This window comes from Leptodactylus fuscus, chromosome 5 (assembly GCF_031893055.1).
Source record: "Leptodactylus fuscus isolate aLepFus1 chromosome 5, aLepFus1.hap2, whole genome shotgun sequence".
Lineage (NCBI taxonomy): Eukaryota > Metazoa > Chordata > Amphibia > Anura > Leptodactylidae > Leptodactylus > Leptodactylus fuscus.
In genome coordinates, this window is record NC_134269.1 from 72,573,093 (window position 1) to 72,598,826 (window position 25,734).

A 25,734-nucleotide genomic window follows, 5' to 3' on the forward strand; every position below is an offset into this window, starting at 1 on the left:
TCTCTGTCTTTGGAGTTGTTATAATAGAGTCTGAAGCAGTGAGTGTCACAACATATTCTTCTTTTGTCTAAATGAAAGTAAAAAAAATATTGTATCTATCTTTCACAAGAGATATAAACTATAAACAAGTTGAAAATTCTGTAGATTTAGCTTACGTGGCCCCTGAGATTTTGCATTTGATCTTTTTCTCTGTCCACACAGGCAATTTGCAGCAGCAGCCAAATAGCTGAGCAGAATGAAGGGTGGAGGAAGCACAGGCTTATTGTGATATAACAAGATGAAATAGTAGCGCTGGAACCTCCACAGTTGATCGGAAATTCTTTTACACTCACTGTACACATTACTGCAAGACACATAGAAGCACATGTTGTCAAGAATATCAATATCAAACCATTACAAGCCTAGTACATGCATTAAGCACCATTTACATCTGCTGTTATAGTGACTGATGATCGCAAATCATGATAAACCACATCGATCGAGGCACGATTGTATAAAATTTTTACACAGGCCCATGCATAGTATTGTCACAGCAGCAATAGCTGACAGCTTCAAAATAGCATTGGCACTTATGGAAATGTATAAAATGCTTATTTCACACATCCTTTCAGTTATGCCATTTCCTATCCCTTGGTTGAACTTAATGGACATAAATCTGTTTTCAACTATGTAACTATATGGTACTAGTTGGATTGATCATGAGCAGCATATCATTGTTTACAGGGTGATGTGTCGCCAACGATCTTACAACTTTTATGCTGCATTGTCCCAATAAAGTTTCAACCGCTCATCACGTGTTCCTCTTTCTTGACCTTTGAGTGCCACCTCTACTGATCCTTGTCATTAGCTGTTTGTTCCCGTCCCCTTCCGTTATAGGCAACAGTTATAGGCAAAAGCAATGTGGCAGTTTTATGTCCCAGCAAAAATGGGGGAACATTTAAAGAGGACCTTTCATCAGATCGGGCACATGCAGTTTTATATACTGCTGGAAAGTTGACACTTTCGGCTTTCCCAATCTGTGCCCGGTGTAAAGCGCTATCGGTCCCGGTACCGTAGCGCTTTACAGTCAGAAGGGCGTTTCTGACACTTAGCCAGGGACGCCCTTCTGCCCAGCAGCGCCTATCGCGCTGTACTGTGGAGCGGGGAGGAACTCCCCCCTCCCTCTCCTGATAATACTCGTCTATGGACGAGCTGTGTGAGCAGAGGGAGGGGGGTTCCTCCCCGCTCCACAGTACAGCGCGATAGGCGCTGCTGGGCAAAAGGGCTAACTGTCAGAAACGCCCTTCTGACTGTAAAGCGGTACTGGGACCGATGGCGCTTTACACCGGGCACAGATCGGGAAAGCCGACAGTGCGCTGAATTCGGCGCACTGTCGGCTTTCCAGCAGTATATAACACTGCATGTGCCCAAAAGTGGTGAAAGGTCCTCTTTAAGAAGTAATACAGAGGTTTATGTAGGGGATATGTAGATTATACAGTCCTATGAAAAAGTTTGGGCACCCCTATTAATCTTAATCATTTTTAGGCCGGGTTCACACGGAGTTACGTGCCGCGAGATTTGGCACGTAGACGCCGCGTGACCCTTTGCGTGCCGTACACGCTCCCATTCATTTCAATGGGAGCGGGGAGCGTATGCGCCGCGCTAGTTTGCGGCCGTGCATTTATTCACGGCCGCAAACTAGCGCGGCGCATACGCTCCCCGCTCCCATTGAAATGAATGGGAGCGTGTACGGCACGCAAAGGGTCACGCGGCGTCTACGTGCCAAATCTCGCGGCACGTAACTCCGTGTGAACCCGGCCTTAGTTCTAAATATTTTGGTGTTTGCAACAGCCATTTCAGTTTGATATATCTAATAACTGATGGACACAGTAATATTTCAGGATTGAAATGAGGTTTATTGTACTAACAGAAAATGCGCAATATGCATTAAACCAAAATTTGACCGGTGCAAAAATATGGGCACCTCAACAGAAAAGTGACATTAATATTTAGTACATCCTCCTTTTGCAAAGATAACAGCCTCTAGTCGCTTCCTGTAGCTTTTAATCAGTTCCTGGATCCTGGATGAAGGGATTTTGGACCATTTCTTTCTACAAAACAATTCAAGTTCAGTTAAGTTTGATGGTCGCCGAACATGGACAGCCCGCTCTCAAATGATCTGAAAACAAAGATTGTTCAACATAGTTGTTCAGGGGAAGGATACAAAACGTTGTCTCAGAGATTTAACCTGTCAGTTTCCACTGTGAGGAACATAGTAAGGAAATGGAAGACCACAGGGACAGTTCTTGTTAAGCCCAGAAGTGGCAGGCCAAGAAAAATATCAGAAAGGCACAGAAGAAGAATGGTGAGAACAGTCAAGGACAATCCACAGACCACCTCCAAAGAGCTGCAGCATCATCTTGCTGCAGATGGTGTCACTGTGCATCGGTCAACTATACAGCGCACTTTGCACAAATAGAAGCTGTATGGGAGAGTGATGAGAAAGAAGCCGTTTCTGCACGTACGCCACAAATAGAGTTGCCTGAGGTATGAAAAAGCACATTTGGACAAGGCAGCTTCATTTTGGAAACAAAAATTGAGTTGTTTGGTTATAAAAAAAAGGCGTTATGCATGGCGTCCAAAAAGAAACAGCATTCCAAGAAAAACACATGCTACCCACTGTAAAATTTGGTGGAGGTTCCATCATGCTTTGGGGCTGTGTGGCCAATGCCAGCATCGGGAATCTTGTTAAAGTTGAGGGTCGCATGGATTCCACTCAGTATCAGCAGATTCTTGAGAATAATGTTCAAGAATCAGTGACGAAGTTGAAGTTACGCCGGGGATGGATATTTCAGCAAGACAATGATCCAAAACACCGCTCCAAATCCTCAGGCATTCATGCAGAGGAACATTTACAATGTTCTGGAATGGCCATCCCAGTCCCCAGACCTGAATATCATTGAACATCTTTGGGACGATTTGAAGCGGGCTGTCCATGCTCGGCGACCATCTAACTTAACTGAACTTGAATTGTTTGTCCAAAATACCTTTATCCAGGATCCAGGAACTGATTAAAAGCTACAGGAAGCGACTAGAGGCTGTTATCTTTGCAAAAGGAGGATCTACTAAATATTAATGTCACTTTTCTGTTGAGGTGCCCATACTTTTGCACCGGTCAAATTTTGGTTTAATGCATATTGCACATTTTCTGTTTTCATTCATTTTCTGTACAATAAACCTCATTTCAATCCTGAAATATTACTGTGTCCATCAGTTATTAGATATATCAAACTGAAATGGCTGTTATAAACACCAAAATATTTAGAACTAAAAATGATTAAGATTAATAGGGGTGCCCAAACTTTTTCATAGGACTGTATACTTCTTGGGTTAGGGATTGGACTTCAGACAATTAAAGTAATTCCTGAAATGTTGTGAATGACATCATACAAACTTGGCATGATATTGGATTACTGTACATACATTTTGTTGTGCTTATTTTCTGCAATATTATCTTTGTTTGCTGTAATGTTTTCAGCATATTTATAGTGAAAGAGGATATGAAAACATCACAAATAATGAACAATCATTTCAATTATACTTACGTTATTATAGCAATGAGCAGGTTGACCATGATAATGTATTGTACAAACACATAAACAGCCTGCAGATATCCATTCAGCCAACTACCAGTAACGCATAGCTGGGGAGTGACCGTGTCATTGTCACAAGCTTGTAAGAAAGAAAACAGGTATAAACCTGATGTATTATAGGAGTTCTAGATGTTCTAGATATAAAACAGTTGTGAATCTTCAGTTATTCAAATATTTATTTCGGATAGAATGTTTCTCAAAAATAATGGTCACTGGGGAAAGGTATACTACAAGTCCTAACTGAATAGTAAAAGGGTTGTCTGAGATTTAGGAATAATAGGTCATCAATATGAGATTGGTCGGGATTTAATACTCGTACCCTGATCCCAGGGGCGTAACTAGCAAAGACTGGGCCCCATAGCAAACTTTTAACTTGGCCCCTGCACTGTATAACAACCTATTTGCACACAGTATAATGCCCCATAGCAGGACCCTGCACACATTGTTATGTTCCATAGAGGCCCCTCCACACTGCATAATGTCCCATGGTGGCCCTTGCACACACTAGAATGTTCCATACCAGACCCTCCACACAGTATAATGTGGCATGGCGGCCAATCCTCACAATATTATGTCCTATAGTGGCTCCTCCACACAGCATTATGTCCCATTGTGGCCCCAACTATGTTTGTTCCAAGTACAACTCTTCGCAAAAAAATGTTGAAGTTATGAATTTTGAACAGCAGAAATGGAAAATATGAAGAGTTTCTGAGCCTTAATACCCAAACAGCCTTACTTCCCTAAAGGGTTAATAAATAACAGTGACATATAAGTAGGAAAAGAGGAAATAGTCTTGTATTTGTTCATGTACTGTTCATAGTTTACATGTGTCTATGTGTAATGGTGCTTAACTTACGGTCTATTTCATAAGCAAACATTTCACCATAGGTCATCCAATATGGACGAAATGCTACAGCTTTAGCCAGGGACCAAGAAGCTTCTTCATTTGGATGAAGGATGCCCTGTTTTGGCACACCAAGGCATAATACAACTATTCCCATGATAACCACAATGAAAAACATTTGTGACATCTGGAAAAAAAAAAAAAAAGACTCTTTGACGAAACAAATAAAGTCATAAACACAAGTGTTATTATATATGTTGTACTTCATTTACTTTATCACATATTTATCAGGATTTATGAAGATTGTCAACTATTTGTTCCAAGGAATTTTTTTCTAATGTGTTCTCCTTAGCACATCAGTATATTAAAGGGGTTTTCCAGGTTCACACTACCCTGTGTATCACTGCAGCACCTTCAAACACTTAATATGTGGTCAGGGGTGAACTTAGCCCCTCTCCTATAGAAGGGGATGTCCTATAACACCCCATGCGGGCTCCCCGTACAGAATACCGAATGCAGATGTGAACCAGCCCTGACTTTTTTTTACTGTACTGCTGACTGTTGAGGGCTCTTTATATGTGGGGCAATTTTTACTTTTTATTGGTTCCAATGTTTGATATATATGACTTTCTGATCACTTTTTATTGTTATTTTTTTGGGAAAGCAACAAGACCAAAATACATTAATTTGTGCATTGTGGTATATGTTTTCACCATTTAGGGTACTTAACACGAGTTTTCGATAGTTTGCTTATTTATTTATTTATTTGTTTCTATTATATAATTTTTAAATATAAAGGTGTTTTTAACTTTTTATTAATTGTTTATCTATTTTTGTGTGTTTTTACTATGTGTATATTTTAACTTTTTAGATGTCCCACAAGGGGACTTGAAGCTGGGATCTCAGATCTCCTGTGTAATATGCTGCAATATATAGTATTACCAGACATCACAGGGTAGTTTCTACTGGAAGTAAGCACAAGTAGTCAGGAAGCCTTGGCCCGACCACCTGACTGCCATGGCAACCCCTTGGAACCCACAATCGCGGGGTTGTCTGAGGGGCAATGGGAGGTGGGAGGTGCGATCTTGCTCTCTGGATGCCATAATTGTTTTTGATCACGGCATCCAGGGGGTTAATCCTGTGCTCACAGCATTACAGTGGTTTACTATTACAGCGTTGAGTGCTAACTATACACTTAGAGCAACGTAATAGTAAAGCGCAGAGCGTTAAGTGGTTAAGCAACTTCCCCTACTATCTGGTTCAAATGCAGTCTGCATTTACAAAATCCATGACAAACAGGATGGCTCCATTTCAGGGATTTCCTAAGATCTATCATAATCCGTTTGTGATCTATCCTTTCTATTTTTGCCTTATATTCAATTCATCAGGTCCTGTATTTGTTGTTATTTTTTCAAGTGTAAGTCCCATTTTTTGTTTTCTATTGTGTCAGGGGGTAGGAGGGGTGTTTAGGGAACATTATATATACTTATAACCAAATGGAAGATGGTCACTGTAAATGACTTTATCTCCTGTTCTATACTACCGTCTCTCCTTATTTTGATAGTTCTGTTTTACATCACTTGTCTCATTTACCACAGTATTACTATGGCCTGTGTGTGTAAATATGTGACTCTTCAGATATTGTTATACTATGTCTGATGAAGAGACCTAAGTAGTCTCAGAGGTTTGCTATTTGTCACCATCTTTTCATTCAGCTATATTCTACTCTATAAAACTGGAAATTCAGCTCTTTGAAGGGACCAATCGCCTTCAGAAAATGCTACAGCTCTACATACTGGCAATACAAATGTATATTGTTTTTTCCTGGCAACATTTTAGTTAAAACAAAAAAAAAAGGACTTCTATTTTATTTCTTTTTGCTATATAAATCAGCACAATGTATGATGTGGTATTTTAGCCATACATTTCTAAAACAACTAATATACATGTTCATAGACTCTTATTCAAAATCTTACCATTTTTCCCAACATGAAAATGTAGGACCCCGCATCTGGATTGACATTTAATATGTCCAATAACTTCACATACCAAAATATAGTGTTCAGGCAGTATATTATTCTTCCAGCAACAAACACCAAGTCCTCGGGGGATTCATTTGTGGGATACGTCGAGCCAAATCTCAAACTAAAGCCCACAAAGAAAGTTAATATTCCCAGCATTTCATTAGTATTGAGATAGCTGCCAAGCCATACTTTAAGCTTCTGAGTACTTTTTCCAGGTTCTGAGATGAAGATCTGGAATATAGAAAGTACAGAAATGTATAACACGTAACTAAAAGAGTTTTATCAACTAAATTACATTACAATATATAGAGAGGCAAGCACATATTCAAAAACATACTATATGTGCAGGTGGTAAGAAGATCAGACACTGGCATAGTAATAAGGAAGACATAGTAGTGAACTTACATCAGCTTTCTGTTGGAATTATATGAAATTATATATCACTTATCCAAGACACCATAGTATGTATAAAGCCCATTGCTGTTTAGAAATATGAATTACAGTTATCCACTTTTTGCAATCTATGTTTATAGACCAATAAGGATAAGGCCCCCAGCTTGTTTTGTTGCAGATTTCTGTGGTTTTTGAGCCAAAGCTAGGAGTGGATTGAGCAGAAGGGAGAAGCATAGATTTGACTCAAGAAACGCAGCAAAATCTGCAACAAAAAAAAGCTATTTCTACGAAGTCGGGCCTCAGTTGTATCACTTGCTGTGTACACATTCTGGTAACATAGATGTTCATGTTATGATCTGAACACACATACACAAAGCTCCCTCCCCTTTATTATATTCTGACGTGATTATAATCATTCTTAGACCATCTTTGCGTTAACATGTTATAAAACCCGCTGTTTGCCTAGTACGCACCTCCCGTGTTAGCTCCACGGCTGCAGTGATCATATATGAGAAGACAATCCATTCTTGCACAGACGGAATATTTTCCATTTTAACCAGGACCACATATGTGTAAAGCATTAACATTGTCAAGTATGACAGCTAAAAATAAAAACACCTGAATAAATATAATGATAAAAACAGAATAGTATATTGCACATATAGTACAAACATCCCCTGGATTAATAACCCAATATAATACAATCTCAAGCCTTACATTATCAGCTTGCTCTTTTTTGAATAGCAATGAATACAATTATCTCAAATTAATTATTATTATTATTATTATTATTATTATTATTATTATTATTATTATTGTGCCATTAAGTTCCAGGGCACTCTACATATGAAATACTGTCATATGAAACACATTACATGACTAAATGATAAAAAAAATTAAGCCTTTATGATAAACCTGAGCTTACTGAGTGACAGATGCAAGGTTCAAAAGGACACAGAGCATTGCTCGCAATAAATAAATACTTTTGCATGTTACTGGTCTGTGTAGGGAAGCTGTCAACATGTCTTATCTGATATCACTCACATACTGAAGCTATATTCACACGACATTGAATAATGGCTGTATGATGTCTGTTGTCTCAACAGATGTCACAGCAGTATTACATTTACGAGTAATATCAGTGAATGGGGGCTATTCACATGGTTATTATCTTGATGGTCCATTGTAACCGACTGTCAAAATAAAAGTCATGTCCTATTTTTGTTTGTTTTCACTGTACTGTATGGGTGATCAACGCAAACAACTGTCCGTCTGGTACAAGATGGTCGGGGAAAAAGGGACATTTTTCATGACTGTTTTGCACCTCGGTGGTCTGAATGTAGCCTTTAAAACAGCGAAAATTGAAACATGTAAGCCCCACCCCTAAAACCACCTGGAAATGCTCCCAAATCAACTACTTTTGTGTTGGGTTTCCATAAGCCCTATCTTTTCACAGGCTGGTTTGCTGGATTTTCCCAGCAATATCTGGTCTGTGAGGGTCCATTCACAGGGAGTATTTTGGCACTGATTTTGATGCTGAATCCGCGTTATAATTCATGTGGAAAAAACACCTCCCCATAGAGTTCTATGAGTTCCCCTCACTTTATTTTTCCACTCACGTAATTTTTCCACTAGCAGGAAAAAAAAAGCTTCCTTCAGGCGGATTCCTCCTGTAAAAACCAATGCAGTCAATGGGAGGCGGAAAATCCATGGATTTGGGTGCAAAATTGGCATAAACCATGTGGAAAAACCACTAGCGGTTTTTTCAAGGTCCATACACTGTGCTGGAGAAAGAAAATCAAACACTAAAAAAGCCTCAAAAAAAACATTTCCTAATTCCTGAAGTGGATTTTTTCCTCACCAAATCCTTGCAAAAATACTCCGTGTGCAAGTATGCAAGTACTGACTGAAGCTTTCCTGCTTTTTGCTGTATTTCTGCCACCATTACTGCAACTAGCTTTTAGTGGTGTTTGCAGCATCTTATATACAAAATATGACATCTGGATGGTAAGGCGAAAAGAATGCTTTTCAATTGAAGGAAAATACCAAAGAAAATAGCACAAAGCATGAAAAATACCGTGTTAAACCAAAACTTCACAATTGGTGCATGGTAAAAAGCAAAAAACTTCTGTGATACTGCAAGATAGTGTGGATTTTCTTCATTTCTCCCAAATACTTGATTTGCGCGGACTTCTTTCTGAATACCCTAGAATATACAAATAGGCTACATTTGGTATTTATTTCAAAGTAACTTTATTTAAACATAAACTTGACCCTGGTCCTGTGATTTAGAATTGTTATAAAGGTAATATCAAACGGTGTATAAGCCAACTGATCTAGTCAAATGATGGTAAAGCATAGTCTGTAGGTGCAATGGTTAACCTTGTTCACGGATTAGAATAAAGAGTTAATTCTCTATGCGTCAAACAGCCAATTCACTTCAATAGAGCAAAGCTGCCATACCAGACAGCCATTAGATAGGACTGGCATTGTCTCTAGGATAAAACAGCAGACCCTGACCAAATTCCATATTCATTTACAGCACATAAGCAAATATCCAAAACCAATGTTTCAGGAAAAATTACTGGATGCCAGATGCTCCTTGTCTTAAATCTGGAGAGTCTCATTTTCAGATCTTACCATAGCACCTTCTCCTCCAACTTCTAAGGAGAACTTCATCTGAAGATCTTCATTCAGAATCATTTCATGTGCATCCTGGGACACTGGGATATGGGACATTTGGGCTTTGCTTTTGTATACCAACCGTGGAATTACTGGCGGGAACAAAATGCCTAAAATCACCTACAAAATAAAGAAAAATATAAGTACCAGCTATACTATTGTTCTATATAATGATATAAATCTACATGGAAAATGAAATTTGCTTTTCCATTGGTACAAAACTTTACATATCGTGTACTAGTAGTAATACACTTCTATAAAAAGAATTAAGCCCAAGAAGATTTATTACTCATGTTTATAGAACTACATTCTGAACTAAGACTTGGTTAACATTAAAATAGGAGCCTTTATTCTTAAAAATATACCGTATTTTTCGGACTGGACTATAAGACGCACCTAGGTTTTAGAGGAGGAAAATAGGGAAAAAAAATTTTGAAGCAAAAACTGGTAAAATATTTAATGTATGGGAGTTGTAGTTCTGCAACAGCTGCAAGGCCACATTGACAGGTGACCCTGCAGCTGTACGGGGATGCATAGAGTGTTTTTTTTTGCGGGGCCAGAAGTACTTTTTAGTTATACCATTTTGGGGAATATCTATTGCTTAGATCACCTTTTATTGAAAAAAAACCCGGTGGCTTATGATATATGATTTTCTACTTTTATATATATATTCTAGGGACAGGAGGTGATTTAGAACTTTTGTTTATTTCATATTTTTAAAGCTTTTTTTTTTTTTTTTTTTTTTTTTTTACTATTTTATTCCCCCCCGGGGGCTTGAACCTGCGGTCACTTGATTGCAAGTCCCATAGACGGCAATACAACTGTATTGCCGTCTATGGGACATTCTGTGTATTAGTATTACAGCTGGTCATAGACCCAGCCGCAGTACTAATATATAGCAGTGACAGACCGGGGAGCCTCATTAGGCTCCCGCCTGTCACCCGAACAGGTCGGCTCCTGCGATGTCACCGTGCAGGAGCCGACCTGCAACTTTACAGGTACGGGGCCGGTGGGGACCGGCCCCGGGGGAGAAGGGGCCGCTGATACTGACCCGGCATCCGCTGTACTAGAGAGGCGGACGCCGGGGAGGGATAGACGCCGGGGCCTGAGACATCGCTGCCCTGCCCTGCATGAAGCCAGCGGCGGGGGGACGGAGGAGCGGAATAGCAGCATCACTCCTCCCGCTGCTGGCTTCATGCAGGGCAGAGGAGCGCAGCGATGTCTCAGGCCCCGGCACCTGTAATGGCGTCTATCACTTGCCGGCTTCCGCCTCTCTATTACAGCGGATGCCAGGCGCCACATTCGGCCTATAAGACGCACCCTTCTTTTCCCCCCAAATTTTGGGGGAAAAAAGTGCGTCTTATAGTCCGAAAAATACGGTATATATAATTAAACTGAATGGCAGCTAAATCATATGTCACTATTACAAAAAAACAGTTAAATGGTCACTAACTTTTCAGACTAAGTCTAATTTTATAGCGCATGTGAATCTGGACCAACATGTAATGCACTTTTATTTAAAAATGTTGCTGCTTTTTGGCTGAAAAACCTCTCTAATGTTCCTGCCACTAGGTATCTCCCTTCTAGCTAATTTACAGTTGACTCCTTTATTACTATAAAAAAAACAAAACTTGAGAGTCTTCATTAGTTGATACCATTTTTGTGAGCAGCGTGGCTCCTAGAAATGTTAGGGCCCATTCACATGGGCACAGAGGGGGCGGATTATCCACGTAATCCACGTCATAATCCGCTCCCTCACAATGATGGTCTATGTAGACTGCCAGGCTTCTTTGTTCCATGAGCGGCATGCTGCCGTTCACTGAAAAAAGAAGCAGGTTGCCCTTTCTTCAGGTGGATTCCGGGGGGGGGGGGGGGGGGAGCCGCGACCACGACAGTTGTGGCAGGCGGGTTTTGACCCAAGAGTGACGCGGCTCACTGCATCACTCTCTGTGCCAAAACCCGCTATACCGTCCCCCGTGTGAACTAGCTGTTACCGTTACCTGTAGCCACGCTGTCCTGGAAGAGCTGATCTGCAGAGGTCCTGGCTGTTGTATCATCACAGATGTAATATTGATGGCCTATCCTAGGGACAGACCATCAATATTAGAAATATTAATATTAGAAAGATGGATAAATCCTTTAGGGTAAGTTCACACAGGGTTTTTTGGATCAGAACCTGAGGTGGAGGCCACCTCAGGTTCCAATCCAAAAACCGGGGAGTTGCGACTGAAAGCCGGTGCACTGCACTGGTATCCAGCCACGCACTCTGCTCCGGATTAGGCCCAAATGAATGGGCCTAATCCGGAGTAGGGAGTGTCTTCAGGCCGAATCGCGAGGCACAAGCCAGCTCCCGAAAAAAGCTCCTGAGCGGCTCCCATTGATTTCAATGGGAGCCGTCTTTTTGGTCAGGATTTTGAGGCAAATATGGCCTCAAAATCCTGACCAAAAAACTCTGCCAAAATCACGGCTGCAAAATAACGCGGAGTATACGATCCAGGCTCCCATTGAAATCAATGGGAGCGTTTACGGTGCTCAAAATCTCACACGCCGTATACGTGCCAGGTCACGCGGCACGTTACTCCGTGTGAATGGACCCTTAGTTAGCCATTAAAAGAGGTGTCAAATACTGAAGATTCTCAAGTTTTTTGTTTTTTATATTTCATACCCACTGGCTATCATGGTACAAAAACAAACTTTTTCCTTATCCTTTATAACTAGAAAAGAACGTCTCTAACAGCATGACATAAAGACAGTGAGGTGAGCCGGGAGGGGTTTTATCTTCACACAGTGAATGCAGATTGGAGGGGCTGATTCTACTCATAGCCTCACATATGACTAAAGATTCTGCAGAATCCCACAGTTTATCATGTAAGAAAAAAGTATTCTATGTTCTTGTATGTACTTCTGGCTACTTGTGTGGTTACAGGATATTATTCACAGATAACAAGCAGGTTTACTGACTGTGCTCATAGAAGTTAAACATGGTTAAACATGGATTAGCATATTGTATAAATGAATATAACAAAACATATACAAGTGATGGATACTTTTACTGTTTTACTTTTCTGTTGAACATAATTTGATGTTCTTGCAGGGTAGGAGTCTCCAAATAAATAGTTACCTTACACCAGGCATTTTTCCTTAGGATTAGTCTCCCATTCCACATATCTGTCAGCAGCTTCTGAGTGGACACATGAGAAATGAATGTCCGAAGTTTTCCAGAAACAGCAAGTTTAAGACAGGTTAAGTTACTCCAGTTCTTCAGCTGATACGTTAGTAGCTTCATTGCCATTATTTCATTCTGTTTGTAACTCTTATCCAGGAGTTCTACTGCTAGGTTCCCAAATGCTCTAAAAGGACAAAGAGAAAATTATACATGTGCATGGTCACACCAAATACTGGCCTGACTTAGATTTATCTTTTGTTCATTCATTTAATGTTGTTACTATTAGTAATATATGAAAGCATTCCTCTTTACAACATTATTCCGCTTCTGCCTAAAACTTTTACACAACTGTGTGTGTGTGTATGTGTATATATATATATATATATATATATATATACACGCACAATAAAATCACATATTGTGTTGACACATATTAATGGACTGTTTTACCATATTTACTATCACAAAAACTGATAAAACCGAATTACAAACTTTGAGTAGGCTTTTAGTTTTTCTGGAGTGTCATCAAAGATATCCCACTGTCGAGCCTCATGGGACATTGTTCGGTAAAGACAGCTCGCAACCAATGCCTTAGCCATGGATTCTTCTCCACGCTGCCAGAAGAATAGTGCCATCTCTTGTCTCTTCGTCAACACTGCCCAGACCAGAAGGTCATTAAATGGATAATGGAAAGGTCTTTTGTTATCCTCTTCAGTTCCAAGGCTTCCAGCTTTCCATGGCTTCTGTGCATTTTCTTTATCACATGTATCATCCTGTCAGTGGGATAGCCACAATATCAGCTATGTGTATGGGATATCTGTCAGGTTTGGTCATCAGCATCATACGTGCTACTAATCTCCCTTTTATCCCACACATACTTCCTATTTATATCATTCCACAATGTTTTTGGGTACCTTGGTTTTGTAGGGCTGAGCTGTCTGAAGAAAGTGACTGTGCCTTGTTTTTTCTCTTCTCTGTGATCTGTCCAAGGTGTTGATACTTTTAGAAGTGCTGGCCGAATTGTTTTGCACAGAATTCTGAAACAATATTTGAATGGAAAAAGTTATATGGCTTTAATAGAAATCTCAGCGTTTACCTAGAAATGGAGAGGCCTTTTAGTTTCTCCAGTAGATTAGTAAAGTAAATCATCTAATATATATGTATTGAAATATACTGTACTCTTCTATTCAACATAAAACAACATCAGTGGCTATTCTCAAAACTTTAGATCCAAGTGCATTTTCTTTTACCTTTATCACTCTTAGGAGGTGTTCACACATAGGAATTTGATGCTGATCTGGGGGTGGATTCCATTTATCTGAGCCTATCAGCAGCGGAAAGCTGTGATGGACTGCCAATGCTCTGCCATAGGGAGCTGATGGACAGAAAATGAAGAATTCCTCTTCATTTTCTGCACTGTGAATGTACCCTTATACGATCACATCGATCACAGCGACATTGCATTAAAGTGCTTTTCCACAAAGATATGCTAATACTTTATGAATAGTGAGGGGTCCTAATTCTGGGATCAGTGGTGTAAGTTAAGTCCAATGGGCTCGGGTGCAAACTTTAACATGGGTCCCCTACCCCATTCCTACAACATGTTCTTGATAACATTATGAATGCTGCAGCTAGGTAATAATAATAATAATAAATTTTATTTATATAGCGCCAACATATTCCGCAGCGCTGTACAATTTGTAGGGTTCAAATACAGACAGATACATAACAAAGAACTTTGTTTCACACAATGGGACTGAGGGCCCTGCTCGCAAGAGCTTACAATCTATGAGGTAGAGGGGGTGACACAAGAGGTAGCAGGGGCAGCATTGCTTATGCAGAGGTCAGACACTTTTGTAATAGAGGTTACTGTCATTACACAAACAAAACTTTATGAGCCATCACTAGTGGTGTCCTGTAACATGTGGATGGAGCTTGGAGAAATAAAGTTAGCCTGAAAAGACATCATATCATGTGGGGTAATGTGGGAGCGGGGACAGAGGAAGGTTAAATTTTGGGGATTCTAATTATAGTACGGAAGGGTTTACGTTAGAAATTGTGATAGGCTTGTCTGAAAAGATGTGTCTTTAGTTTGCATTTGAAGCTGTAGAAATTAGGAGTTAATCTGATTGTCCGGGGTAGAGCACTCCAGAGAAGTGGTGCAGCTCGGGAGAAGTCTTGTATACAAGCGTGGGAGGTTCTGATAATAGAGGATGTAAGTGTTAGGTCATTGAGTGAACGGAGAGCACGGGTTGGGCGGTAGACAGAGATGAGGGAGGAAATGTATGGAGGTGCGGCATTATGGAGAGCCTTGTGGATGAGAGTGATCATAGGTACATTCATTGAAATTAATGAAACCACACCATAGCTTCCAGTATGGCATATATACATCTGCCATTGCGCAGGGGAATAACAGTGAACGTGACATCCCCTTTATATCCTAATGTAGTGGAATCACTTTAAAAGATGGGAAAACTCCTTCAATTATATCCATATATCCTTTGTACTGTGTGCATTAGTAAAATAACTATGATGTTGTGCTTGTTATCTTGGTGTTTTGACATCACTAGTGTCCTAAGCCATGAGCTATGATAATATTATTTATTTTTCCCATTGTTACAGCTATGTGCACATTACTTCTGTACCGTGACATCACTATGTGCATTATTCTTTTACTATGTAGCATTTCCTTTCTTTGTGTTATGACATCACTAGGGTCCTACATCATGAACTAGGACATCTTTATGTTTATTTTTCATACTCTGTGAAAGCAGCGTGCACATTATGCCTACACTGTGACATCACTATATGCTATATCTCTTTTATCTATCTCTATATTTATAGTACTTATTCCATACTGTGACATCACTACATTTGTTATTCTGTCCCTTTATGCATTATCCCTGTACAGTGCACACTGGGACCATGATCCCCATGAATCCTGCAGGCAAGTTTTTCTTTTGGCAGAAAAGTAAAAAAACATAAAGGAAAAACTTCCATAATGTTATTTCCATTGGGGTGAATAAAGACGGACATCTGATGTGAGGGAGCTCAGTCTCTATCTGTCATTTAATGTCTGTTGCTCCCATCTTGTGATGGATGAGAGCAGCAGGCATTATATAACGGTAGTGTGAACCCACCCTTATAGCTCTATTGTCCCATGAATGTGTTTATTCTCTGTTGTCATTATCCATGTTCTATGAAATCATTCCAACAATTATTCTGGTGCAGTGACATCACTGTGCATTTTAAAAAGTCTAAGCGCTTTATACGGAACATATGGAATATATTGTGTATTTCAATGACACACAATAGCCATACGAGATGCAAGACAAATGAGATGTCTAACTGCTTGTTTGTCCAACAACTATTTCTAAATATAAATATATATATATATATATATATATATATATATATATATATATATAGCAGATGGCCTAAAAGACAAGATTTTTATTACACACACATAAACAGACATAGTAGTCATAAAAAGACTTTGGATAATACACATCTGAACGGTCTATGGGAAGCTCAACTAGACAAGGTGAATCCCCACTTAAAAGGGAGCAGGGCAAGGCGCAGATGTGAACCTAGCCTAAGACTATTGCCTGATTCCCAACTCATGATAAAATAATTCATGAAATACCTGGTTTAAAACTTTGTACAATGCTCTGAAGTGTTTCTTGGTGTAGCTGCTTCTAAACGTTCCACCCATAAGGCGTTCAATTACTAGTCCTACGTCCAATAGATTGATCTTGTATTCTGCTGATAGTTTACCCTAAAATAAAGCCAGCAATTACTATACTTTGTCATAGTAATAAACTCACAAAAAATGCAAAAAGCAGCCGGAAACAGTAAAGAAGTGTACGCAACAACTCTGCACATGCTTTACTTCCATTTCTTTAGCCCATTTTGTGGTGAAGTAGCAATTACCTAATACCGGGTAAAAAAAAGTTACGAAGAGAAGTTGATGTCTGGTCTCAAAGTAATTACAGAGTACAGAGGGATGGAGGGTAACATGGGGCTGTCACTATTATAGGGCACTGTGTCTTTTGTACACAAATCCCCATAGACTATAATGGGGTCCCTGTGCTCTCCACATGAATCATGCGGTCAGGAAAGTAGATTGTGAACTACTTTCCTGTCCGCTGGTTCCCTGCGGAGATTTGGCGGCAAGCACATGGACCCCATTATAGTCTAAGGGGATCCGTGTGCTTTCACTGCACACCACTTGCAAATGTGTTTAGTATTCCGTTCAGAGGAGTTCCCATGTGGACTCCCCCGAATGGAATACAAACGCAGATATAAACAAGGGGTTAGGCTAATGACCCACGTAGTGAGCCACAGTCAAAAAATGATGTGGAAAAGACAATGGCGGAAATGCATTGCGTATTTTTCTTGCAGCAGACTTTCTGCTTCTATTATACCTATATGGAATACACCAGTGTTTCCATAATCGCAGCATTTCCACTGGAGACTTCTTTCTGCCATATACAGATGAGATTAGCATGCGTATTTGCAACGTTGCGGCCCTGTCCTAAAGCCTTTTTGACCTATCGCCGTATATTTTCTACTTCATTACATCAAGTGACTTCTAGAACACATGGGATCTCTGTTGTACTCTTCAGAGAAGTTACTATTCAATTATAAGGCAAATGTTTTTTATTTTTTGGCTTGGAGTTCTTCTTTTCATGTAGTACACTTTATAAATACACTTCACCGTGACCACACAATATACTTTACCTTCTTCACATCCTGGATAAGATGTAGTAAAGTGTCTTTACCTGCACTCTGAGTCTGAAACAGGTAAAACAAAGGATATGATAATTAAATAAACTCAATGTAAACCCAGGCGCAGGTGTGAACATGGCCTCAGCCATCCTCCAAACTTTGCTTCCAGCCCCCTGTGCTAGGCATAGTAAGTACAGTGAACTTAAATAAGATGGCAGGCTCTTTAAATATTACACATATAATATGAATAATTATAATAATTACTATAAATATATTTATATAAGTATAATTTTTTTTTTTGAAAGGAAGCAATGAAGTCTTTAAAATCCTTCTAAATATTATAAATTAACTTAACTCATTAGTGTTTCTGGTTTAAGAAGTATTGGAATCTACCTAGTTTTATTTATTTATTTATTTATTTATTTATTTATTACTATTTAACATGGCCTAAAATGGACTAGCAAAATATCTATAGGGATTTAATGGGATGCCATGTGTTGTACTTTAAGTGCAGGTGTATTACATAGGCGGCATGGTTGTAGATGTTGAAAATAAACACTTGTATGGCAACCACTAAGTCCCCTTATCCACAACGTTCCCTGCGCTATAAGTCCCTTGTGTGAGAAAAGTGTATTACAAATGTTTGTCATTGTCCTTTTGTCATCATGTATATAATATAGCAACAAAGTGAACCAGCCACACAAAATATATGAATAAAAATTAACTTTTATTGAGTGCTCCTAAAAAGGTGTAACAACATATATACATACAAAATATATAAACAAACATAAAACAAAATCATATAGGGGTAGACAATGCTACAAATACCAACTTGTCAGCCATGGAATGTACACTGGATGGCAACACTAATATCATAGTACAAAGGGCTCAACCATAGCTAAAACTGAAAGTGTCCAATAATAAAGTGTTGTAAATGAAAACAACAAATAATCAGTGTAATAACCCACAGATAGCTATGAGACTGCCCACATAGGATGATCCAAGATTAGCCTCCCTACATACCAACAGTAAAGGGACCCGACGCGCGTTTCACCTGTACTTGACAGGTTTCGTCAGGGGACGTCAGTACAGGTGAAACGCGCGTCGGGTCCCTTTACTGTTGGTATGTATGGAGGCTAATCTTGGATCATCCTATGTGGGCAGTCTCATAGCTATCTGTGGGTTATTACACTGATTATTTGTTGTTTTCATTTACAACACTTTATTATTGGACACCTTCAGTTTTAGCTATGGTTGAGCCCTTTGTACTATGATATTATTGTTGCCATCCAGTGTACATTCCATGGCTGACAAGTTGGTATTTGTAGCATTGTCTACCCCTATATGATTTTGTTTTATGTTTGTTTATATATTTTGTATGTATATATGTTGTTACACCTTTTTAGGAGCACTCAATAAAAGTTAATTTTTATTCATATATTTTGTGTGGCTGGTTCACTTTGTTACTATGGTCATTTACCCACACATAATTTGTTATATTTGCCTCTATTGTTTACTATCATGTATATAATGTATTATCATCCTCTGGTCACTTACTGCATTGTACAATTCTTCCAGTCTAGAGATTGTTAGAAACCTGTGCATACTGACACCATGTTCTATGAGAAGTTGGACAAAATTCACTCTGTCCATTACAAGTGCATCCAGCATGGTTTTTTCCAATGGTGCCGTCTGTAGAAACAAAGAAAACAAACATATTTCATAGAAATTATAATTTTTATATGATTTTTGGGGGGGCATTTGAGGCTATGCAGGTTAAAAAAAAAACCCACAAAGACTTTATGTATTTCTATAAAAATTGCTTACATACCAACCACTGTTGTCCATGTAAAAAGATATAATTTTTAGCAATATCTACTCTATCCCATGCCAAGGCAAGTGCAAGCTGATCATATGGAGACATATTTGTACCTGAAAGCAAAGAAATCAGATATAGCAACAGTGTCAGTGTTACATTGCAAAGAGCCAATGAGGCTTGCCAGCAGTTTCAACTCCAGATGTATGACTGAACTTGGGCAACAAAGTAAAAGCTGGAAATTGCTGAACAAAAAAAAACCTTGCATACAACATTTTTCTACATGGGGCAGGGAGAAAGCTTTCAAAGGAAAGCTCCAGACGTTTGTGAACATTGACTAAAGCTGAGGCCCTACATTGGGGAAACGCAGCTTTTTGTGTTGCAGATTTTGCTGCAGATTTTTGAGCCAAAGCCACGAATGACTTCAAAAGGAATGGGAAATATTTACAAGGCTCTTATACTTTCCCATTCTGCTCAATCCACTCCTGGCTTTGGCTCAAAAAAACGCAACAAAAACGGTGCCTGATACTTTTACAGTCATTCTTTCTTGAATTTATCTTGTTATGCTAATATTAGTAACATACAATACAATACCTACTTTTTAACAGTGATGTAAGGATTGCAACATCAATATCTTGTTGTTCTTCTGCTCCAGCGTTGAATACAGTTATCTACGACAGAGTTAGATAGATGTGTTGCATAAATTGGTCATAAATTGGTCTTAAAATGTTTATTAAGAAGGTAGATTATTGTAAAACCCATTGCTAGACCCTTTAAGAGCTTCACCATTTTTGAATGTGTCTCTTTTAGATACATATTCACAATCATAAGGAGGCATGTGGAAGTTATCAAAGTTTTAGAACTACAATGGTAGAAAAGAAAGTGGATAAAAACCTGTGTAATCTGTGGGGAAAAAAACAAGTGTTACTGTATTTTCCGGACTATAAGGCGCACATAAAAACCTACGATTTCCTCAGAAATCGTAAGTGCGCCTTATAGTCCGGTGCACCTTATATATGGATGGAAGCGGCGGCAAAGTCTGCGTGCCGCTTCCATACATACATAAAAGGCACCGTAAGGGTGCATTCACACTACGGAACGCCAGCGTGTATCACAGCCGTACACGCCGGGGTTACAGCATGGCTGCCGGACACTTCCCATTCATTTCTATGGGATCCGGCATGCGAGCGCTCCCCATAGAAATGAATGTAAAAAAGGAGTCCATTCATTTCTATGGGGAGCGCTCGCATGCCGGCTCCCATAGAAATGAATGGGAAGTGTCCGGCAGCCCTGCTGTAACGCCGGCGTGTACGGCTGTGATACACGCTGGCGTTCCGTAGTGTGAATGCACCCTTAAAAGTTATATTAAACTACCCCCCTGAAACAGAATGTGAAACTTACCGAACGGTGCAGGGTGGGCGGGCATTCAGGCCTCCTCTTCCTCCGATGTCCTGACCACTTCCTCCGGCGCTCGCGAACTGATAATGGCCTGGGCGCATGCGCAATATCATAATGCTTTCTACTACGGCTACTGCGCATGCGCCCAGGCCATTATCAGTTCGCAAGCGCCAGAGGAGGAGGACGGAACATCGGAGGAAGAGGAGGCCTGAATGCCCGCCCACCCTGCACCGTTCGGTAAGTTTCACATTCTGTTTCAGGGGGGGTAGTTTAATATAACTTTTACGGTTGGCCCCTGTAACTCCTCGCCTGCCGAGCGCTTCCAATAGAAGCGGCTGGCACGCAGGGGGTTAAGCGGCCGCTGGCAAAGTCTGCGTGCCGCCGCTTTCAATAACATATAAGGCGCACCGGACTGCGCCTTATAGTCCGGTGCGCCTTATATATGAACCGAGATGGACTATAAGGCGCTCATGGGCAATGCGCCTTATAGTCCAGTGCGCCTTATAGTCCGTAAAATACGGTAAATGAAATATGTTAAAAATGACATATTCATTTAATGAAGTTTTTATTACAAACCTAACAAATATAATGAAAATTGTGTGTGTGTGTGGGGGGGGGGTTCTCAATTTGACTTTACACATAAAAAGTCATAAACAAGACTTAATTACATAGGTTATTAATAGAGATGAGCGAACACTGTTCAGATCAGCCGTTCTGAACAGCACACTCCCATAGAAATGAATGGAAGCACCTGGCACGGCAACCGGCCGCCGGCAAAGTGTACGTGCCAGGTGCTTCCATTCATTTCTATGGGAGTGTGCTGTTCAGAACGGCTGATCCGAACAGTGTTCGCTCATCTCTAGTTATTAAGTCTGACACAATAGGCCACCACTTCCTTATGCAGTTCACTTGTCAGCTTTGCTGTATAGATTGGGACATTAAGAGCAGAGTAATTTCATTACTATTAAAAGATGAATAGAAGAATAGCAGTTCAATTTTTGGAGGCATAGTTAAAGTAGGATAACAGTACTATCGGTATATAGATTCAGATAAGGCTCTGATTCAGATAACATCTCATCTGTCACTCCCTGGGAAGGAATCTTTACTCCAGAAAGCTGTAATATTCCATAACATATATATGTCAATTAACTCCTATTTCTTGCAGTTGCCATAAATGTATGAATGCCCTTCTGTACTTTCTGTACACACAACACTTGAAAGAAGTGTACATCTCCATTAAGGCTTTAAACATACAAAATAAATAGCTACCACATTTAATAAAAAAATATAGCAAACCGTATTTTTTTTACAACCTTATGGCCAGGGTCAGCATTTTACAGTACAGGCAAAATGGGTGGAATTCTAGCAAATCCCATTCCCACTCTGCAGTAAAAACCGTGGTGCGGACGTGCCACGATTTCCAAAACCGGAACGGTTTTGGAAATTGCAGTATGTCAATTATATCTACGGAAACGCAGGTGGTTTCTCCATACGTATAATTGTAACAGATAGTCTGCGGAGGAATACTCTGCAAACTTTCTGTTCAAAGTGCTGCGGGAAAAACCACGACGCATGAAAATTTCCGTTTAAGGGACCCTTCTCTATTAACTCATGATTCCCTAATAGGAGATTTAGAAATAGAGTTTATAAACCAGACAATGCATTTAAGAGGAGTAGAAAGAAATCTTAACTTTTTTATGTAAGTCATACTCCTTTTTCATCTACAACCATCTTTCCATTTGTGCTTTTTTTTACTACTTTTAATACCAGTCACACTTTACAACAATCCCAATTGCTGATTGTGCTAAAGGGGTCACTAAACTTACTAGGTTCTTGGTCCTCATGCAGACCATTAAAGTGTGAAACATATGGGTAACTTCAGTTTGGGTAAGGCTGAATGTTTTCTTTATGCTGGTGATAACTTCAGATTGTACACCCTCCAGAAGATTTCTAGAAATGGATGAGAAAAAATCATATTAAAACAGGAATCCAATTATTTTATTTTTCAATATTTTTTTTTTAGTAAAACAAGTTATTTTTTTACCCTTGACTCTCTGTCTGCTTATAAACATATGCCAGGAGGTCTGCTGCTCTGCCACTCCCTTCACACACTACGACTGGCACTGGAGGGGTTCGTTGAAGATACTCAAAGACTGTGAGGATAGTATTAGGACCACCCTCTAGTATTAGAGCCACAAGAGGTATTTGCTTGCCAGTCCCTAAAAAATAAGATAAGATAATACTTTAACAGTCCCACCATGAGGAAATTCAGTGTGTTAGAGCAGCATGGATAGTACAGTAATATATTACAAGAAAGAACACATACAAGCTCATAGCAGATAGAAAACGTTACTAGGAGTCATAGCAAATAGGAAGAAAAGAGAGACTCAGGATCATTTAGTTCTCTGTGTGGAGTGAAACATATATCATATTTGAGAATTTCATAAAATAAAATCTTAAATATTGTTCTTTTATGTTTTCTTCTGTGAAATATACTTTCCAACCAAATGAAATGTCAAATCAGTTTCTAAAGTTCAGAAAATAACTGACAATCATCAGAATAGAAAAAACTTACTCGCATGTATTTGTGTTAAAGAGATTCTTCTTTCTAATTCCTGACGTATATGAATGTCTGCTCCGTGTTGTCCAACTCTTCCATCATCCACCAAGATGAAGTGGCTATGAACATTATTGAGTAGATGGAGTTTGCTGAGAGGATTTAGTAATGTCTGATATGGGGCTACAACCTTGAAAAAACAAGCCATGGTAAAAGGTACAATCACAGACAATAACTGCAAGGAATGTTAAATGTTGGAAAAATTATGCTTACATTTCTTCCAATCAGATCCTGTCTACCATCAACTAAACCCCATGGGGTTATTCCAATGGTGCACACTTTATGGCATAAATGGGAAGTATGGTCCTTCAAAGCATCTCCAATGTGTTCGGCAACTCCTATAACCAAGAAGAACATAATGGTAAGGCCAGGCAGTCCAGCTCTTCTGTCAGTGTGAAGGTTTTCCAACAGGATTAAATATTTCAGCAATTTGAGGAGGAATAAATCAAGTAAAGATTATTAACCTTACCGATCTCTCCAGGATCCATGTTTGTCTCTACTTCCTTATCAATCTCAACACACACAAGAAATGTCTGGAAATGGCCGCTCTTCCAATAAAGAGTCTAGTCTTGATTGTGGCCAATCTCAGAGCATTTTATTTCTTTGCTAAAACATTTCATCCCACCAGAAATCCCCTTTAATCTTCTTATGCATAGTATGCCAAACAATTGACTTTAGACTTGCCCCAATGATTACGCAATTGTGTTTGATCAGTTACCGTTATTTACTCCTCCTGTCAATATCCAAGCTCTTGTGGCCTCTGCAGCTTTAACAAACCCATTGGACAGAGCATCTTTAATACGAGGGTGAAGGTTAAATTTCTGTGTACCACCATGGACACAAATAAGCAGTTTTGGAAGTTGCATTCTCCATTCCTTAACCATGAGATGAAGGATGTCTTCAATCTTACTGTCACAAGATAATCTTACAAACTAAAGGAAATGGAAGGTAACAAAAAATTCGTAATAAGATCTGGGTCTGTTATCTAGATATAATATGACATAATACATTTAATTTCTTCTATCATAAACACCCAAGGAAAGCAATTAAACTTAAGTATCTACCTTGGATTTGCAGCCTTGTGAACCACCTTGAAAGTCAATGGTGCCATATGCATCTGTAGGACTTTTGACTGTGTTTTTCTCCACAGTCCATGCTGCTGATTGTGTGCAATCATCTGAAGGATTAATGCCTGGATTTCCATCAAAAAACCCATGTTCTCTGATCAAACGACCACAGCGACACCTATTGATAAACAGATCAATATTGTCTATGGTGGAGAAATTGTGTGTTCAGGTAATGTAGAACAGTACAGCAAAATAATCTGCACATACAATACAGTATTAATGGTGCCTTAGAACTTACCGGACAAGTTGTTGGCAAATCTGACACCCAGGGATACATCTAATGAGAGTAAACAGGTATTAAGTTAATAATTCCCTTCTATGATATGTCCACAGAGGTATTTTTTGTATTTCTACAGAATTTAAATGTGTATAAACAGTGACATAAAAGTCTATATAAAATGTAAGAGTGACTCGGTACATGCAGTGAAGTGTAAATATGGGGCTTCTAACATCCCCAACATAATCAAGGGATCCCCAGGGGTCTTATGAATGGGTTGTCCAGTTGGGAAATTATTATTAACATTTATTTATCCATTGTCTACATTACAAAATATTGCATATTTAAACTAAACAAATTTGGTAATATTGAAAATTTAATTTTAAACATTTTTAAACCAAACCAGGATTATAATAGAAGTTAATGCTTTTGTAAATAATATCGCATGATGCCCATCACTACATTCTCTACTGACTATAGATGATGTCACAGCTTCTCTTCTTCCCCTCCCTGCACAGAGCATGTCTAGAAAGTTCTCTCATAGATCCATAATGGGCTCCAGTCTATTGCTACCTATGGCCATGACTATACTGTCGAATAGTTTACTAAATGTTGTTAAAGGAAGGAAGGCGAAGCTCAGGCAAGATGGCAGCTCCCATCATTATGTACAGAAAATAAAATAAAAAATGCACAATTTGAAAATAAAAAGAGATTAGAAAAAAGTGACAATTTAATATCTGGTTTTAACAAATAAGTAAATATTTGGTGATACAATCATTAGGGTTATACAGTAAGAAGTCAAGTTTATCCATGCATTCAAAGAGCTGGACATGGTGGAGACGGTGAAAGGTCCCCTTTAACAGAAAACTAAATAAGAACATATAAAATATATATATTTAAGTCGCCTAGTGTTGTAATTGCCCTATTTGCCATTATTAACATCTTTCTCCTATGTAAGTCATGTAACCAGGGTGGGTAATAATACATATGTATAGCCATCGAAGGGGGTCACAAGCCTTTGGGAGGAACAGGTGTGAACTGAATAAGCTTTTGCCTGACAAATACTGAAGGTATATATGTACTCTAA

At 39.3% G+C, this 25,734-nt stretch overlaps 2 protein-coding genes across 2 annotated transcripts in view; both read right to left on the reverse strand.

The window, feature by feature from the left end:
* Positions 1–102: 102 nt before the first annotated feature.
* Positions 103–22,417, reverse strand: LOC142204510 (transient receptor potential cation channel subfamily M member 7-like). The gene is made up of 16 exons (XM_075275825.1): positions 22,397–22,417; positions 19,887–19,959; positions 19,304–19,404; positions 19,033–19,239; positions 17,485–17,538; positions 16,388–16,519; positions 13,656–13,778; positions 13,234–13,514; positions 12,697–12,925; positions 9,534–9,695; positions 8,971–9,099; positions 7,367–7,495; positions 6,453–6,731; positions 4,489–4,663; positions 3,585–3,711; positions 103–343 (listed from the first exon to the last, which is right to left on the reverse strand). Exons 1-16 carry the CDS (start codon positions 22,415–22,417, stop codon positions 103–105), a joined length of 2,463 nt encoding a protein of 820 aa, XP_075131926.1.
* Positions 22,418–22,726: 309 nt separating this feature from the next.
* Positions 22,727–25,734, reverse strand: part of LOC142202998 (transient receptor potential cation channel subfamily M member 7-like) — a 38,011-nt gene continuing 35,003 nt past the window's right edge. Inside the window, exons 3-8 of the mRNA XM_075273415.1 lie at positions 24,669–24,707; positions 24,368–24,548; positions 24,022–24,235; positions 23,517–23,641; positions 23,262–23,433; positions 22,727–22,905 (exon numbers count right to left, since the gene is read on the reverse strand). Of these exons, the coding sequence (XP_075129516.1) occupies positions 22,727–22,905; positions 23,262–23,433; positions 23,517–23,641; positions 24,022–24,235; positions 24,368–24,548; positions 24,669–24,707 (910 nt within the window). The remainder of the gene's footprint in view (positions 22,906–23,261; positions 23,434–23,516; positions 23,642–24,021; positions 24,236–24,367; positions 24,549–24,668; positions 24,708–25,734) is intronic.